This window comes from Schistocerca serialis, chromosome 11 (assembly GCF_023864345.2).
Source record: "Schistocerca serialis cubense isolate TAMUIC-IGC-003099 chromosome 11, iqSchSeri2.2, whole genome shotgun sequence".
Taxonomy (NCBI): Eukaryota; Metazoa; Arthropoda; class Insecta; order Orthoptera; family Acrididae; genus Schistocerca; species Schistocerca serialis.
The window spans coordinates 123,162,374-123,179,853 of NC_064648.1; the positions used below are offsets into that span (position 1 = coordinate 123,162,374).

The 17,480-nt window shown below is 44.4% G+C and overlaps 1 protein-coding gene across 1 annotated transcript in view; it reads right to left on the minus strand.

The window, feature by feature from the left end:
- The window catches only part of LOC126426524 (uncharacterized), an 804,696-nt gene that overhangs the window by 741,881 nt on the left and 45,335 nt on the right, over positions 1-17,480 (minus strand). Inside the window, exon 2 of the mRNA XM_050088428.1 lies at positions 6,671-6,767. Within this exon, the coding sequence (XP_049944385.1) occupies positions 6,671-6,767 (97 nt within the window). The remainder of the gene's footprint in view (positions 1-6,670; positions 6,768-17,480) is intronic.

Below are 17,480 nucleotides of genomic sequence, written 5' to 3' on the forward strand. Positions count from 1 at the left end.
TCATGGAGACGGTTGCGAATGGTCCTCGCCGATACCCCAGGAGCAACAGTGTCCCTAATTTGCTGGGAAGTGGCGGTGCGGTCCCCTACGGCACTGCGTAGGATCCTACGGTCTTGGCGTGCATCCGTGCGTCGCTGCGGTCCGGTCCCAGGTCGACGGGCACGTGCACCTTCCGCCGACCACTGGCGACAACATCGATGTACTGTGGAGACCTCACGCCCCACGTGTTGAGCAATTCGGCGGTACGTCCACCCGGCCTCCCGCATGCCCACTATACGCCCTCGCTCAAAGTCCGTCAACTGCACATACGGTTCACGTCCACGCTGTCGCGGCATGCTACCAGTGTTAAAGACTGCGATGGAGCTCCGTATGCCACGGCAGACTGGCTGACACTGACGGCGGCGGTGCACAAATGCTGCGCAGCTAGCGCCATTCGACGGCCAACACCGCGGTTCCTGGTGTGTCCGCTGTGCCGTGCGTGTGATCATTGCTTGTACAGCCCTCTCGCAGTGTCCGGAGCAAGTATGGTGGGTCTGACACACCGGTGTCAATGTGTTCTTTTTTCCATTTCCAGGAGTGTATATTAACGACATAGGAGACAATCTGAGTAGCCGTCTTAGATAGTTTGCATATGGTTCAAATGGCTCTGAGCACTATGCGACTTAACGTCTGAGGTCATCAGTCGCTTAGAACTTAGAACTAATTAAACCTGACTAACCTAAGGACATCACACACATCCATGCCCGAGGCAGGATTCGAACCAGCGACCGTAGCGGCCGGTGGCCGAACCGCAGAATAACCTTGGGTTCGGTGTGGGGCGAAGGAGGGGTGAAGTGGAGTGCGGTAGTCGTCGTGGGGTTGTGGACCACTGCAGCTGCGGCGGGGACGGAGCCTCTCCGTCGTTTCTAGGCCCCCGGTTAACATTTACAGTACTTATAGTCTGTAATTGCAACAGCTGAGTCTTTCATTTTAAATGATACTTGTATTACTTTCTATGCTTAATACCTCTTGAAGTTGTTTCTTACTATTTTACTTCGTTCATTTACGTAATGCGAAGTATTACATAGTCACAGGTTTTGAGATAGTGTTAAGGTTTTTCCTGTTTGCTCCCTTTGTATTTGTAAATTGTTCAACGTTTTACTTTTTAAAATGCTGTAACACCACACTCCCGGAGATGCCATTTACGGTATTTTCTCTCACATTCTTCCAATTTCCTGCAGTTATTCATTTCTGTTTATCTTATTGGTGTTGCTTAAGTTACTCATACATTCTTTGGTTACAACTCACAATTCTTTCTTTTAATTGGTTTGTGTATCATTCTCCCTCCATTTTTTATACCTCCTCAATTAGCCTTGTCAAGTACTAATTTTATTTTATTTTATTGCCTATTAATATAAACCGTTATGTAGGCATGTTTTTCCAGTTTTGTGTTAAAATTTTTTGCTGTTTACTCCCTTTGTATCTATTTATTGTTCAGTTATTTTTAATTTTTTCACTGAATTACCACCACACTGTCAAAGATGTCATATACCGTGCGCTTGTACTTCAATCTAGTTGTGCAACTTCTTTTCCAGTCACGTATACAGATATTACAACTTCTTTGTCGACAATAGTCGGCAAATGTTTGATGATGGCCTTGTAAACGAAAACCGGTTAACACAATAAATTAATACTGTACAACAGAAGCAATCAATTGCTTTCCATTTATTACGAAAACAGAGTTCAGTTGTGTGTGCGAACAGGTTTAGCAGCGAAAAAAAAAAAAAAGATGTATTTCTACAAACAAATCAGCAAATACACAGTATCAGAGAAAGAAAAAGTATTTACATCCATTGATTCAATGATAAATCTAGGTGAAAGCGTAAACTTTCGAACAGAACTGCTAAATTCGCTCAATGTTTCTGGTATGTCACTGCAAAAAGAAACCTGTGAACAACATCACAGAAGCGGAGATATTAACCTGAAAAGACGACGGCACGCAAGTCAGTTCATGTCACGAATTCCACTAACTTACCATTCCGCTTTACAAGGCTCCAATTCGCGGTTAGATTACTGTACTATCAATAAAGCACGTGGGCATACTTTCCAATGTTGCGGAGTGAACTTAAATGAATCGTGCTTGTCACACGGGAAATTGCACGCAATGCGCTAGCCTGTTGGATAACCACAAAACCTTTTCGTCTTTGCACGTGGAAGCAAAATGGCAAATGTAGTTTACAACAATGTACTCTGAATAAGATAGCCACTATACAAATGAGAAGATTAACTGCAGATTCTCATCCAGTTTAGAAAAGAAATGCAGAAAAAAAAGCACGCGAAGCTGAAGCTTTAAGGCTATATTTATCATTTGGATTTGCAGTCCTTGTACTTTTTCCGTGTTTGTAGTTAAAATTATTGGATATGCGTTCCGCCTCTTTTACAAAACACTGTTTTTTCATGTTGCCCAGACATGTTTCGGCACCTGTGTGCGATCGTCAGTGTGTTTCGTTTATCTAAAAACTGTAAAAAGTTTGTTGCGAGCATCATATTTAAAGTACCAGGGAAGCAGGTTGCTAGCCGCCTAACTTGCCCCGAGTCCCATTGGGTTTTACCCCTAACGGCTGAGGGACTAACCGGTGGATTTGGTAGTCTTCGCCGTATGAGCACAAAGGTGACCACGACTCAGAGTATGTCCGAGATGCCCAGCCTTATTCCAAAGTAACTGGTATCCCGACTGTCGGGACCACTTAGATCTAGCTAGATCAGAAATGTAAGGACTATGGTATGAAGATTAGCATCTCCAAAACGAAAGTAATGTCAGTGGGAAAGAAATATAAACGGATTGAGTGCCAAATAGGAGGAACAAAGTTAGAACAAGTGGACGGTTTCAAGTACTTAGGATGCATATTCTCACAGGATGGCAACATAGTGAAAGAACTGGAAGCGAGGTGTAGCAAAGCTAATGCAGTGAGCGCTCAGCTACGATCTACTCTCTTCTGCAAGAAGGAAGTCAGTACCAAGTTACCTGTGCACCGTTCAATCTTTCGACCAACTTTGTTGTATGGGAGCGAAAGCTGGGTGGATTCAGGTTACCTTATCAACAAGGTTGAGGTTACGGATATGAAAGTAGCTAGGATGATTGCAGGTACTAGTAGATGGGAACAATGGCAGGAGGGTGTCCACAATGAGGTTCAAATGGTTCAAATGGCTCTGAGCACTATGGGACTTAACATATGAGGTCATCAGTCCCCTAGAACTTAGAACTACGTAAACCTAACTAACCTAAGGACATCACACACATCCATGCCCGAGGCAGGATTCGAACCTGCGACCGTAGCAGTCCCGCCACAATGAGGAAATCAAAGAAAAACTGGGAATGAACTCTATAGATGTAGCAGTCAGGGCGAACAGGCTTAGATGGTGGGGTCATGTTAGACGCATGGGAGAAGCAAGGTTACCCAAGAAACTCATGGATTCAGCAGTAGAGGGTAGGAGGAGTCGGGGCAGACCGAGGAGAAGGTACCTGGATTCGGTTAAGAATGATCTTGAAGTAATAGGCTTAACATCAGAAGAGGCACCAATGTTAGCACTGAATAGGGGATCATGGAGGAACTGTATAAGGGGGGCTATGCTCCAGACTGAACGCTGAAAGTCATAATCAGTCTTAAATGATGATGATGATGATGATGTAAAAAGTTTATGTTTTAGGTTATAACTGGTCGAAGAAAATGCAGCCTAAAAGTAATTTTTGTTCGTTTTTGTCAGTACCGTGAATTTCCATTATATGATTTTGCACGACTATCGCTATTGTGTCCTGCACTGATAGCTTGTCATCTGCAAACCAAACGATGTAAATATGTATTTCATCAGTGTGTTAACACTGATTTTTTACAAACGTGCTTTTTATGTGCTACAATGTTTTGCGTGCGTATATTTGTTACTACTCACGTTTTGTAAAACCAACATTACACGAAGTACATTAATATGTGCGTGCACTGACCTCAAAACGTGAAAGAAGAAAGTTGAATCACATCAAAACGTGAGTAATAACAAAACGTTTTGCCACAGCGAAAGCACGTTTCTAAAAATCAAGGGATGTGTTAACTCGCTGATAAAATTCACGTTTACATTGTTTGGTTTGCAGGTGAAAGCTGTCAGCGTAAGACACCATGCAGATGGGCCTGCAAAACCATATAGTGTGAAAGCAACTGGAATCACTCAACAGAGGAAAGTCCACTGGATCTGACAGGATACCAATTCGATTCTACACCGAGTACGCGAAAGAACTTGCCCCCCTTCTAACAGCCGTGTTCCGCAAGTCTCTAGAGGAACGGAAGGTTCCAAATGATTGGAAAAGAGCACAGGTAGTCCCAGTCTTCAAGAAGGGTCGTCGAGCAGATGCGCAAAATTATAGGCCTATATCTCTGACGTCGATCTGTTGTAGAATTTTAGAACATGTTTTTTGCTCGAGTATTTTTGGAAACCCAGAATCTACTATGTAGGAATCAACATGGATTCCGGAAACAGCGATCGTGTGAGACCCAACTCGCTTTATTTGTTCATGAGACCCAGAAAATATTAGATACAGGCTCCCAGGTAGATGCTATTTTCCTTGACTTCCGGAAGGCGTTCGATACAGTTCCGCACTGTCGCCTGATAAAGTAAGAGCCTACGGAATATCAGACCAGCTGTGTGGCTGGATTGAAGAGTTTTTAGCAAACAGAACACAGCATGTTGTTATCAATGGAGAGACGTCTACAGACGTTAAAGTAACCTCTGGCGTGCCACAGGGGAGTGGTATGGGACCATTGCTTTTCACAATATATATAAATGACCTAGTAGATAGTGTCGGAAGTCCCATGCGGCTTTTCGCGGATGATGCTGTAGTATACAGAGAAGTTGCAGCATTAGAAAATTGTAGCGAAATGCAGGAAGATCTGCAGCGGATAGGCACTTGGTGCAGGGAGTGGCAACTGACCCTCGACCCTTAACATAGACAAATGTAATGTTTTGCGGATACATAGAAAGAAGGATCCTTTATTGTATGATTATATGATAGCGGAACAAACACTGGTAGCAGTTACTTCTGTAAAATATCTGGGAGTATGCGTGCGGAACGATTTGAAGTGGAACGATCATATAAAATTGATTGTTGGTAAGGCGGGTACAAGGTTGAGATTCATTGGGAGGGTCCTTAGAAAATGGAGTCCATCAACTAAGGAGGTGGCTTACAAAACACTCGTTCGACCTATACTTGAGTATTGCTCATCAGTGTGGGATCCGTACCAGATCGGGTTGACGGAGGAGATAGAGAAGATCCAAAGAAGAGCGGCGCGTTTCGTCACAGGGTTATTTGGTAAGCGTGATAGCGTTACGGAGATGTTTAGCAAACTCGAGTGGCAGACTCTGCAAGAGAGGCGCTCTGCATCGCGGTGTAGCTTGCTGTCCAGTTTTCGAGAGGGTGCGTTTCCGGATGAGGTATCGAATATATTGCTTCCCCCTACTTATACCTCCCGAGGAGATCACGAATGTAAAATTAGAGAGATTAGAGCGCGCACGGAGGCTTTCAGACAGTCGTTTTTCCCGCGAACCATTCGCGGCTGGAACAGGAAAGGGAGGTAATGACAGTGGCACGTAAAGTGCCCTCCGCCACACACCGTTGGGTGGCTTGCGGAGTATAAATATAGATGGAGATGTAGATGTAGAAAGCAAGATAAGAACAAAAACGAACAAAAACTGTCTTTAGACCTCATTTTGTTGGATCAGTTACAACCTAAACTGTGTTCACAGGAGATATGAATTAAAAAACGCCTTCAGTCACAAATTTTAGTGTTTTATTAACCACAAGGTTCATTTCGGACTCTGTGGGTCCATCCTCAGCTGTAAGTTGTTGTAATATGTGATTGATTTTTGCTCTTGAATGAGGTGAAGTGCATGTTCCACATAATCCAAGAAAAACGTTTTAAACTTTTTTAACACCATCATACGTTGATCCTGTTCGTGCATGAGTGAAGTTACATGCATGAGGACATGCACTTCACCTCACTCAAGAGCAAAAATAAATCATGTATTACAACTTACACCTGAGGATGAACCCACGGGGTCCGTAAGACATCATGAAGCTAATAAAACACGAAAATCTGTGACTGAAGGAGTTTTTTTTTTTAATTCATATTTGCAGTGTATAGAATACAATCATGATTGCAGTGCCAAAATATGAATAAAATTAAAATATGTTCACTGTTTACAGTTTTTCAATAAACAACACCCACTGATGATGGTACAGAGGTGCCGAAACATGTTTAGGTAACAAGAGAAAACAGTGCAACTTGCTGGCAGATTAAAACTGAATGCAGGACCGAGACTCGAACTCGCGACCTTTGCCTTTCGCGGGCAAGTGCTCTACCAACTGAGCTACCCAAGCACGACTGACGCCCCGTCCTCACAGCTTTACTTCTGCCAGTACCTCGTCTCCTACCTTCCAAACTTTACAGAAGCTCTACTTCATATCAGCGCACACTCCGCTGCAGAGTGAAAATCTCATTCTGGAAGAGAAAACAATGTTTTGCAGAAAAATGCGGAACCTATATCCAATAACTTTCCAGCTAGTAAGTAAGTAAGTGCAATAGCGAGGCAGAAAGGTCTCTGGGGCAGATGGAAGGAGAGTTAAGGTGAGAGCACATCGACTTACCCAGCATGGTGTCCGCCTCATCGCTGGGCTCCAGTAGTCCTACCCTCTGGACCGCGCTGTACGACTGGGTCCTCCTCCTCGACACCTCCGACAAGTCCTGAAACAGGCGACCGTGTCAGGATCTTTCCAACATCCGTTCCCCTCCTCAGAGAACGGTAGACACCTAAATGTGTGCAAAGGATGCAACTACTCAGATACAATGTTTGGTCAAAAGTATGCCCACACCCCTAGTGAATGCGGAACTGACCACTGGATGTCGCCATATGGATGGCAGGTATCGCTGAAACAACCGGTTTTCAGTTATACCGTTTTATTCCATGCCAGGTAACACTGGTTCCCGTCAGATCACGGAAGTTAAGCGCTGTCGGGCTGGGCTAGCACGTGGATGGGTGACCATCCGGTCTGCCGGGTGCTGTTGGCAAGCGGGGTGCACTCAGCCCTTGTGTGGCAAACTGAGGAGCTACTTGATTGAGAAGTAGCGGCTCCGGTCTCAGAAACAGACATACGGCCGGGAGAGCGGTGTGCTGACCACATACCGCTGCATATCCGCATCCAGTGACGCCTGTGAACTGAGGATGACACGGCGGCCGGTCGCTACCGTTGGGCCTTCATGGCCTGTTCTGGAGGAGTTTAGTTTTTTTAGTTTAACCTGACTGTTAAAAGCGCTAAATAAATGTCGGGTGACTAGGGCCTCCCGTCGGGTAGACCGTTCGCCGGGTGCAAGTCTTTCTATTTGACGCCACTTCGGCGACCTGCGCGTCGATGGGGATGAAATGATGATGAGTAGGACAGCACAACACCCAGTCCCTGAACGGAGAAAATCTCCGAGCCAGCCGGGAACCGAACGCGGCCCCTTAGGATTGACAGTCTGTCGCACTGACCACTCAGCTACCGGGGGCGGACGTTAAAAGCGCTTAAAACCATCGGTTTCTAAAGTAGCCAAGTTCCGGTTTCTGACTCCTAGGTTGGTTGGTTGGGTTGGGTTGGAGAGTAAAGGAATCAAACCCCAGGGTCACCAGTCCCTTTTTCCTCTTGAAAACATGCCTGGATTTAAACCATTCGCAAAATGAGTCGCGGAAAGTAAAAAGGCTTAAAACTAACTGGGAACCACACTGAAAGAGAAAACGAAAGAAGTAAACCGAAAGGGGAAAACGTGAGCTAAAAGGAAAATAATGCGGTTGACGGTATTGAAATAATATAGCAGGCGGCTCGCTGATCGTAACAGTAGGAAAGGGTGATGGTTGGTTGGTGTGGTTGGAGAGTTAAGGGGACCAAACCGCAGCGTCATCAGTCCGTTTTTTCTCATGCAAATTGGTATCGCATTAAAACCATTCCCAAAAGGGGTTTATTTCCTGTAATAAGTGTAGAAATCGAAGGAAGATTGAAAAATTTTGACTCTCAGTTTACAGACGCATAAAGTCAAAATATCACATTATACGCGAATAAAATAAAATTTAGTTCTTCGACCTTTCGCGGCTTTTCTCGAAAAGTGATAAAGTGGTTGAATATTACAACAAGAAAAAAGCAATTTTCTTCTACTGATTGCAACGTTTTGAAACTCTGCTCAAAAATCATGTTTTAATCGGGGATCGTGTCACTATTTGGGCATTACGAATAGTCAGTGCTAAAAGGGTGAAAACCTAAGTTGGGGAACTCTGTTTTTCAAGGGCTACAAGCAGGAATTTGGAAATTTGTGGTTAGTTTCTACGGGAGCAAACTGCTGAGGTCATCGGTCCCTAAGCTTATACACTATTGAATCTAACCTAAAATAACTTACGCTAAGGACAACACACAAACATGTAGACCGAGCGGCTACCCCGCGCAGCAAGGATAAACAGGTACATTATGTGGATATAGGCAGCAGATCAGCTACTGTCTATTTTTTGTATACTGTAAACGAATTTTCAAATAAGTTCCGGGAATTCAGCCAGGTAACATTTCCGGGGAAGTGGCAACAAAACGACTATTCACGTTGGTGTGTAGAATATGTGAGTCTGGCGACATACCATCTGAGTTTCGGAAAAGCATCATCCACACAATTCCGAAGACGGCAAGAGCTGACAAGTGCGAGAATTATCGCACAATCAGCTTAACAGCTCATGCATCGAAGCTGCTTACAAGAATAATATACAGAAGAATGGAAAAGAAAATTGAGAATGCGCTAGGTGACGATCAGTTTGGATTTAGGAAAAGTGAAGGGACAAGAGAGGCAATTCTGACGTTACGGCTAATAATGGAAGCAAGCTAAAGAAAAATCAAGACACTTTCATAGGATTTGTCGACCTGGAAGAAGCGTTCGACAATATAAAATGGTGCAAGCTGTTCGAGATTCTGAAAAAAGTAGGGGCAAGCTATAGGGAGAGACGGGTCATATACAATATGTACGACAACCAAGAGGAAATAATAAGAGTGGACGATCAAGAACGAAGTGCTCGTATTAAGAAGGGCGTAAGACAAGGCTGTAGCCTTTCGCCCCTACTCTTCAATCTGTACATCGAGGAAGCAATGATGGAAATAAAAGAAAGATTCAGGAGTGGAATTAAAATACAAGGTGAAAGGATATCAATGATACGATTCGCTGATGACATTGCTGTCCTGAGTGAAAGTGAAGAAGAATTAAATGATCTGCTGAACGGAATGAACAGTCAAATGAGTACACAGTATGGTTTGAGAGTAAATCGGAGAAAGACGGAGGTAATGAGAAGTAGTAGAAATGAGAACAGCGAGAAACTTAACATCAGGATTGATGGTCACGAAGTCAAAGAAGTTAAGGAATTCTGCCACCTAGGCAGTAAAATAACCAATGACGGACGGAGCAAGGAGGACATCAAAAGCCGACTCGCTATGGCAAAATAAGGCATTTCTGGTCAACAGAAGTCTACTAATATCAAATACCGGCCTTAATTTGAGGAAGAAATTTCTGAGGATGTACGTCTGAAGTACAGCATTGTATGGTAGTGAAACATGGACTGTGGGAAAACCGGAACAGAAGAGAATCGAAGCATTTGAAATGTGGTGCTATAGACGAATGTTGAAAATTAGGTGGACTGATAAGGTAAGGAATGAGGAGGTTCTACGCAGAATCGGAGAGGAAAGGAATATGTGGAAAACACTGATAAGGAGAAGGGACAGGATGATAGGACATCTACTAAGACATGAGGGAAAGACTTCCATGGTACTAGAGGGAGCTGAAGAGGGCAAAAACTGTAGAGGAAGACAGAGATTGGAATACGTCAAGCAAATAATTGAGGACGTAGGTTGCAAATGCTACTCTGAGATGAAGAGGTTAGCACAGGAAAGGAATTCATGGAGGGCCGCATCAAACCAGTCAGGAGAGTGATGAACAAAAAATACATTTCCGGCGGGAGAACACCCCGCCATTTTCAAGGCAAACTGCAACGGGCAGGCGGCGTACATGCAAATTTAAAACGTCGGTTCTCGGACTGATGCAGGAAAGATAACACACACACTGAACATTAGTGCCACCAAAGATGACCAAAGTCAGAGATACCGATAGTGAGACTACAAACTTCAAAAATGTTCAAATGTGTGTGAAATCTTATGGGACTTAACTGCTAAGGTCATCAGTCCCTAAGCTTACACACTACTTAACCTAAATTATCCTAAGGACAAACACACACACCCATGCCCAAGGGAGGACTCGAACCTCCGCCGGGACCAGCCGCACAGTCCATGACTGCAGCGCCTGAGACCGCTCGGCTAATCCCGCGCGGCACTATGAACTCGAAGGTGAGGTAGCATTGACTCTGTCCCTCTGTTTTTTTGACAAGGGAGAGAGCCGGATTCCAAACAGATTTTAAACAAAAACCTCCATCCCTGTTAAGGAGGGCCGGCCGGTGTGGCCGTGCGGTTCTAAGCACTTCAGTTTGGAACCGCGTGACCGCTACGGTCGCAGGTTCGAATCCTGCCTCGGGCATGGATGTGTGTGATGTCCTTAGGTTAGTTAGGTTTAAGTAGTTCTAAGTTCTAGGGGACTGATGACCTCAGAAGTTGAGTCCCATAGTGCTCAGAGCCATTTGAACCTTTTTTTTTTTTTTTTTTTTTTTGTTAACGAGGTTTCTCGCTAATTTGATCTCAACTGCTTCCTTAATAACACTGTCCCAATAGCTGGACATGCATGCCAATATCTCGGTGTTATTATATCACATGGAGTGACCAGTATCCAAGCAATGTTCAGCATCAGCAGACCTACTTGGCTGCTGTAATCGTGTGTGCCGTTTATGCTCAGTATATCGTTTGTCCACGGTCCTGATAGTCTGACCAATATATGCCATGCCGCAGCTATGGGGAGGAAATGTATCGGTGTCTACATAAGCTACATAAACTTCGTAGCTGTCGAGCTAGACCGCAATGTGCTTTGTCGTTTTTATTGAGGTGTCGTGATGAAAATCATATCCCAACATTTGCCAAGGTTGTGCACCCTATTAATTCTCGTGCGTCAAGCAACGTGCTGGCTTGGCTTCGTGAAAGGATCTGTTTTACTCGTCGACATTTGGATTCTGTTTCCAAAGAATTGTTTCCTTTTCCTTTAATGGTTGCTTCGGAACTTTCTGGTTTCACTTGGGATTGGTTGGACGGTGCCTCGTGGACTCAAGCTGACTGGGAATACAACTCCGTTACTGCCCGGCATTTGGCAAAGTTTGAACGTTTTCATCGTGCGGAGTCTGATGTTATATCTCAACGTTTTGTGATAAATCTCACAGAGATATCTTTTGACGACGCAACCTTATCCGTGCTTGGGAAGGGATTAAATTTTGCACCCACTTCGAAGAGTCTGGCGGTAGTTGATTTCATTAGTTCCATTGAACAGACGTTTTGCCAACTACCTCCTGACGCTGCAGAGGAGGTTAGGAGGGAGGCATGCCGTGTTTTGACCAGGGCTCGTCCACCCAAGAGTGATGTAACAGCAGCAGAGAGGGCTGCTTTACGCTCTCTCAGAGTTGATCCTGATATTGTTATTTTACCTGCGGACAAGGGCAATGCCACCGTCGTTTTAAATAAACAGGATTATGTACAAAAGATGCAACGTTTACTATCTGATTCAGTGTATCACAGAATCGATGCTGACCTCACAAACAGTGTTGAGAGAAAGACCAACAGCCTCTTGAAGAAAAGTGGTTTGTCGCAGTACACCTATAGTGCTGTTTCCCCTATGTTATATGGCCTTCCGAAGGTTCATAAGGAAGGGGTTCCTTTCCGTCCTATAGTGAGTAACATCGGCGCTCCGACGTATCGTGTGTCCAAGCATCTTGCTTCTCTGTTGAGTCCACAAGTAGGACGGTGTGAAAATCGTATCAGGAACTCAGCTGATTTTTTACGTTGTTTGGAGGGACTGCGGTTGAATGACTCCGATATTTTAGTGAGTTTCGATGTGGTCTCTCTCTTCACTCGTGTTCCTCTGTCTGATTCGTTGCGGTTAATTGAGGCCAGGTTTGGTGCTGAATTAACTAATCTCTTTCGGCGTGTGTTTACATCCACTTACTTTTTATTTAATGACCAGTATTACGAGCAGACAGACGGAGTTGCGACGGGTGGTCCGTTGTCTCCTGTGATCGCAAATTTGTTTGTGGAAGACTTCGAGGAACGTGCATTGGAGTCGGCGCCTTTAAAACCCGCCTGTTTCTTTAGATACGTTGACGATACCTTCGTTGTTTGGCCTCATGGTAGGGAGAATTTGAATGTCTTTCTAGAACATCTGAAGTCGATCCACCCGCACGTTCGTTTTCCCTTTCTTGACGTGTTGGTTAGGAAGAAGGATGATGGGTCACTGGGACATGCAGTCTACAGGAAACGTACTCACACCGACTCGTACTTACAGGCTAATAGCTGTCACCATCCGGCTCAGCGTGAAGGAATACCTCGTACCTTGGTACACAGGGCACATGTCGTTTCTGACGCTGAGACTTTGCCAGCTGAGCTGTCCCATCTTGAAGTTACATTTCGTCAAAATGGCTATAGTGATAGACAGACTGATCGTGCGTTGCGCTATCGACCAACTGTACATCGGGTGATTGATGATAATTCTGAGTCGACACCTAAGTACACTGCCCTTTTGCCTTACGTAGGAAACACGTCCAACAAGATCGGTCTGTTTTACGGAAATACGATGTGAAATGTGTTTTCCGACCTCCATCTAAAATTAGAGCACTTTTGAGTTCCGTTAAGGATGATCTTGGACTGCGTAAGGCGGGTGTATATCGTATTCCTTGTAGCTGCGGCATGGCATATATTGGTCAAACTATCAGGACCGTGGAGGACAGATGTACTGAGCATAAACGGCACACACGATCACAGCAGCCAAATAGATCTGCTACTGCCGAACATTGCTTGGATACTGGTCACCCCATGTTATATAATAACACCGAGATATTGGCATTCATGCCCAGCTATTGGGACAGTGTTATTAGGGAGGCAGTTGAGATTAAATTAGCGAGCAACCTCGCTAACAGGGATGGAGGTTTCTTGTTTAAACTCTGTTTGGAATCCGGCTCTCTCCCTTGTCAAGAAACAGAGGGACAGAGTCAATGCTGCCTCACCTGCGAATTCATAGTCTCACTATCGATAGCTCTGACTTTGGTCATCTTTGGTGGCACTAGTGTTCAGTGTGTGTGTTATCTTTCCTGCTTCAGTCCGAGAACCGAGATTATAAATTTGCATGTACGTTGCCTGCCCGTTGCAGTTTGCCTTGAAAATGGCGGGCGGGGTGTTCTCCCGCCGAAATACCGCCGGTCGCTGAAACTGTTACCTGGCTGAATTCCCGGAAGTTATTTGAAAGTTGTACACGTCAGGAGATAGTAAGGTATCATATAAATGAATTATTGTTAAGTTACCAAGAGTTTCTCCATCTTTTATTATTTCACATAAGAAGATCTTTAATCGAAGTTTCCTTTAATTTACGTCTATGGTCATAAACTTTTTCTTAACAGATTACCGATTTCGGTCTTTAGTGACTATCATGAGATCTGTTTTATAAAAACAAAGTCCTAATGTACTGCAGCCACAGTGCCATTATAGACCGAAACCGGTAATCTGTTAACAAAAAGTTTGTGACGATGGACGTAAATCAAAGGAAAGTTATTGTATATACGGGTCACTGTTTGATTGCGACAATGTCGCAGCTTGAGAATCTTTAGTCTTTTATGGCGAATGAAGCATTGTGCTTCATTGCTACATCACTTCGTAGAAATACACTACTGGCCATTAAAATTGCTACACCAAGAAGAAATGCAGATGATAAACGGGTATTCATTGGACAAATATATTGTACTAGAACTGACATGTGAGTACATTTTCACGCAATTTGGGTGCATAAATCCTGAGAAATCAGTACCCAGAACAACCACCTCTGGCCGTAATAATGGCCTCGATACGCCTGGGCATTGAGTAAAACAGAGCTCGGATGGCGTGTACAGGTACAGCTGTCCATGCAGCTTCAACACGATACCACAGTTCATCAATAGTAGTGACTGGCGTATTGTGACGAGCCAGTTGCTCGGCCACCATCGACAAGACGTTTTTAATTGGTGAGAGATCTGGAGAATGTGCTGGCCAGGGCAGCAGTCGAACATACTGCTGACATGTAGGGCTTCGCAAGGATCCAATGAAGGGTAGAGTCACGGATCGTAACAAATCTGAAATGTAACGTCCACTGTTCAAAGTGCCGTCAATGCGAACAAGAGGTGACAGAGACGTGTAACCGATGGCACCCAATACCATCACGCCGGGTGATACGGCAGTATGGCTATGACGGATACACGCTTCCAATGTGCGTTCACCGCGATGTCGCCAAATGCTCATGCGACCATCACGATGCTGTAAACAGAACCTGGATTCATCCGAAAAAATGACGTTTTGCCATTGCTGCACCCAGGTTCGTCGTCGAATACACCATTGCAGGCGCTCCTGCCTGTGATGCAGCGTCGAGGGTAACCGCAGCCACGGTCTCCGAGCTGATAGTCCGTGCTGCTGCAGACGTCGTCGAACTGTTCGTGCAGATGGTTGTCGTCTTGGAAACGTCCCCATCTGTTGACTCAGGGATCGAGACGTGGCTGCACGATGCATTACAGCCGTGCGGATAAGATTCCTGTCATCTCGACTGCTAGTGATACGAGGCCGTTGGGATCCAGCACGGCGTTCCGTGTTACCCTCCTGAACCCACCGATTCCATATTCTGCTTACAGTCATTGGATCTCGACCAACGCGAGCAGCAATGTCGCGATACGATAAACCGCAATCGCGATAGGTTACAATCCTACCTTTATCAAAGTCGGAAACGTGATGGTACGCATTTCTCCTCATTACACGAGGCATCACAACAACGTTTCACCAGGCAACGCCGGTCAACTGGTGTTTGTGTATGAGGAATTGGTTGGAAACTTTCCTCATGTCAGCACGTTGTAGGTGTCGCCACCGGCGCCAACCTTGTGTGAATGCTCTGAAAAGCTTATGATTTGCATATCACAGCATCTTCTTCCTGTCGGTTAAATTTCGCGTCTGTATCACGTCATCTTCGTGGTGAAGCAATTTTAATGGCCAGTGGTGTATTAAGACACAAAGGAGTTGGGCAGTATCGTTCCAGCCGTGCTGTTTTCCGTGTGTTTGATGTTCGTTTCTGTCGGCGTTGTTATTAATATAGCACAGATCGCTTTTCCCATTTTCTACAATAACGCCATTTTTCACACCAATGCAAACTTGACGAACAAAAATTACTCTTTTTTTAGAAAAAATTAATTTATAACCAAAAACATATGCTATGGCTAATAGATATTTCTGTTTTTATACTCGGTTATCAAAACCATGAAGAATATACCTTGCCGTTGGTGGGGAGGCTTGCGTGCCTCAACGATACAGATAGCCGTACCGTCGGTGCAACCACAACGGAGGGGTATCTGTTGAGAGGCCAGACAAACGTGTGGTTCCTGAAGAGGGGCAGCAGCCTTTTCAGTAGCTGCAGGGGCAACATTCTGGATGATTGACTGATCTGGCCTTGTAACACTAACCAAAACGGCCTTGCTGTCCTGGTACTGCGAACGGCTGAAAGCAAGGGGAAACTACAGCTGTTATTTTTTCCGGGGGCATGCAGCTTTACTGTACGGTTAAATGATGATGGCGTCCTTTTGGGTAAAATATTCCGGAGGTAAAATAGTCCCCCATTCGGATCTCCGGGCGGGGACTACTCAAGAGGACGTCGTTATCAGGAGAAAGAAAACTGGCGTTCTACGGATCGGATCGGAGCGTGGAATGTCAGATCCCTTAATCGGGCAGGTAGGTTAGAAAATTTAAAAAGGGAAATGGATAGGTTAAAGTTAGATATAGTGGGAATTAGTGATTTCGGTGGCAGGAAGAACAAGACTTCTGGTCAGGTGAATACAGGGTTATAAATACAAAATCAGATAGGGGTAATGCAGGAGTAGGTTTAATACTGAATAGTAAAATAGGAGTGCGGGTAAGCTACTACAAACAGCATAGTGAACGCATTATTGTGGCCAAGATAGATACGAAGCCCACGCCTACTACAGTACTACAAGTTTATATGCCAACTAGCTCTGCAGACGACGAAGAAATTGATGAAATGTATGATGAGATAAAAGAAATTATCCAGATAGTGAAGGGAGACGATAATTTAATAGTCATGGGTGACTGGAATTCGGTGGTAGAAAAACGAAGAGAAAGAAACGTAGTAGGTGAATATGGATTGGGGGTAAGAAATAAGCGAGAAAGCCACCTGGTAGCATTCTACACAGAGCATATTATAGCTAACACTTGGTTCAAGAATCATTAAAGAAGGTTGTATACATGGAAAAAGCTTGGAGATACTGGAAGGTATCAGATTGATTATATAATGGTAAGACAAAGATTTAGGAATCAGATTTTAAATTGTAACACATTTCCAGGGGCAGATGTGGACTCTGACCACTATCTATTGGTTATGAACTGTAGATTAAAACTAAAGAAACTGGAAAAAGGTCGGAATTTAAGGAGATGGGACCAGGATAAACTGAAAGAACCAGGGGTTGTACAGAGTTTCAGGGAGAGCATAAGGGAACAATTGACGGGAATGGGGGAAAGAAATTCAGTAGAAGAAGAGCGGGCAGCTTTGCGGGATGAAGTAGTGAAGGCAGCAAGGGATCAAGTAGGTAAAAAGACGGGGGCTAGTAGAAATCCTTGGGTAAAAGAAGAAATATTGAATCTAATTGATGAAAGGAGAAAATATAAAAATGCAGTAAACGAAGCAGGCAAAAAGGAATACAAACGTCTCAAAAATGAGATCGACAGGAAGTGCAAAATGGTTAAGCAGGGATGGCTAGAGGACAAATGTAAGGATATAGATGCTTATCTCACTAGGGGTACGATAGATACCGCGTACAGGTAAATGAAAGAGTCATTTGGAGAAAAGAGAACCACTTGTATGAATATCAGGAGCTCAGATGGAAACCCAGTTCCAAGCAAAGAAGGGAAAGCAGAAAGGTGGAAGGAGTATATAGAGGGACTATACAAGGGCGATGTACTTGAGGACAATATTATGGAAATGGAAGAGGATGTAGATGAAGATGAAATGGGAGATACGATACTGCGTGAAGAGTTTGACAGAGCACTGAAAGACCTCAGTCGAAACAAGGCCGTGGGAGTAGACAACATTCCATTAGAGCTACTGACAGCCTTGGGAGAGCCAGTCCTGACAAAACTCTACCATCTGGTGAGCAAGATGTATGAAACAGGCGAAATACCCTCAGACTTCAAGAAGAGTATAATAATTCCAATCCCACAGAAAGCAGGTATTCTCAGATGT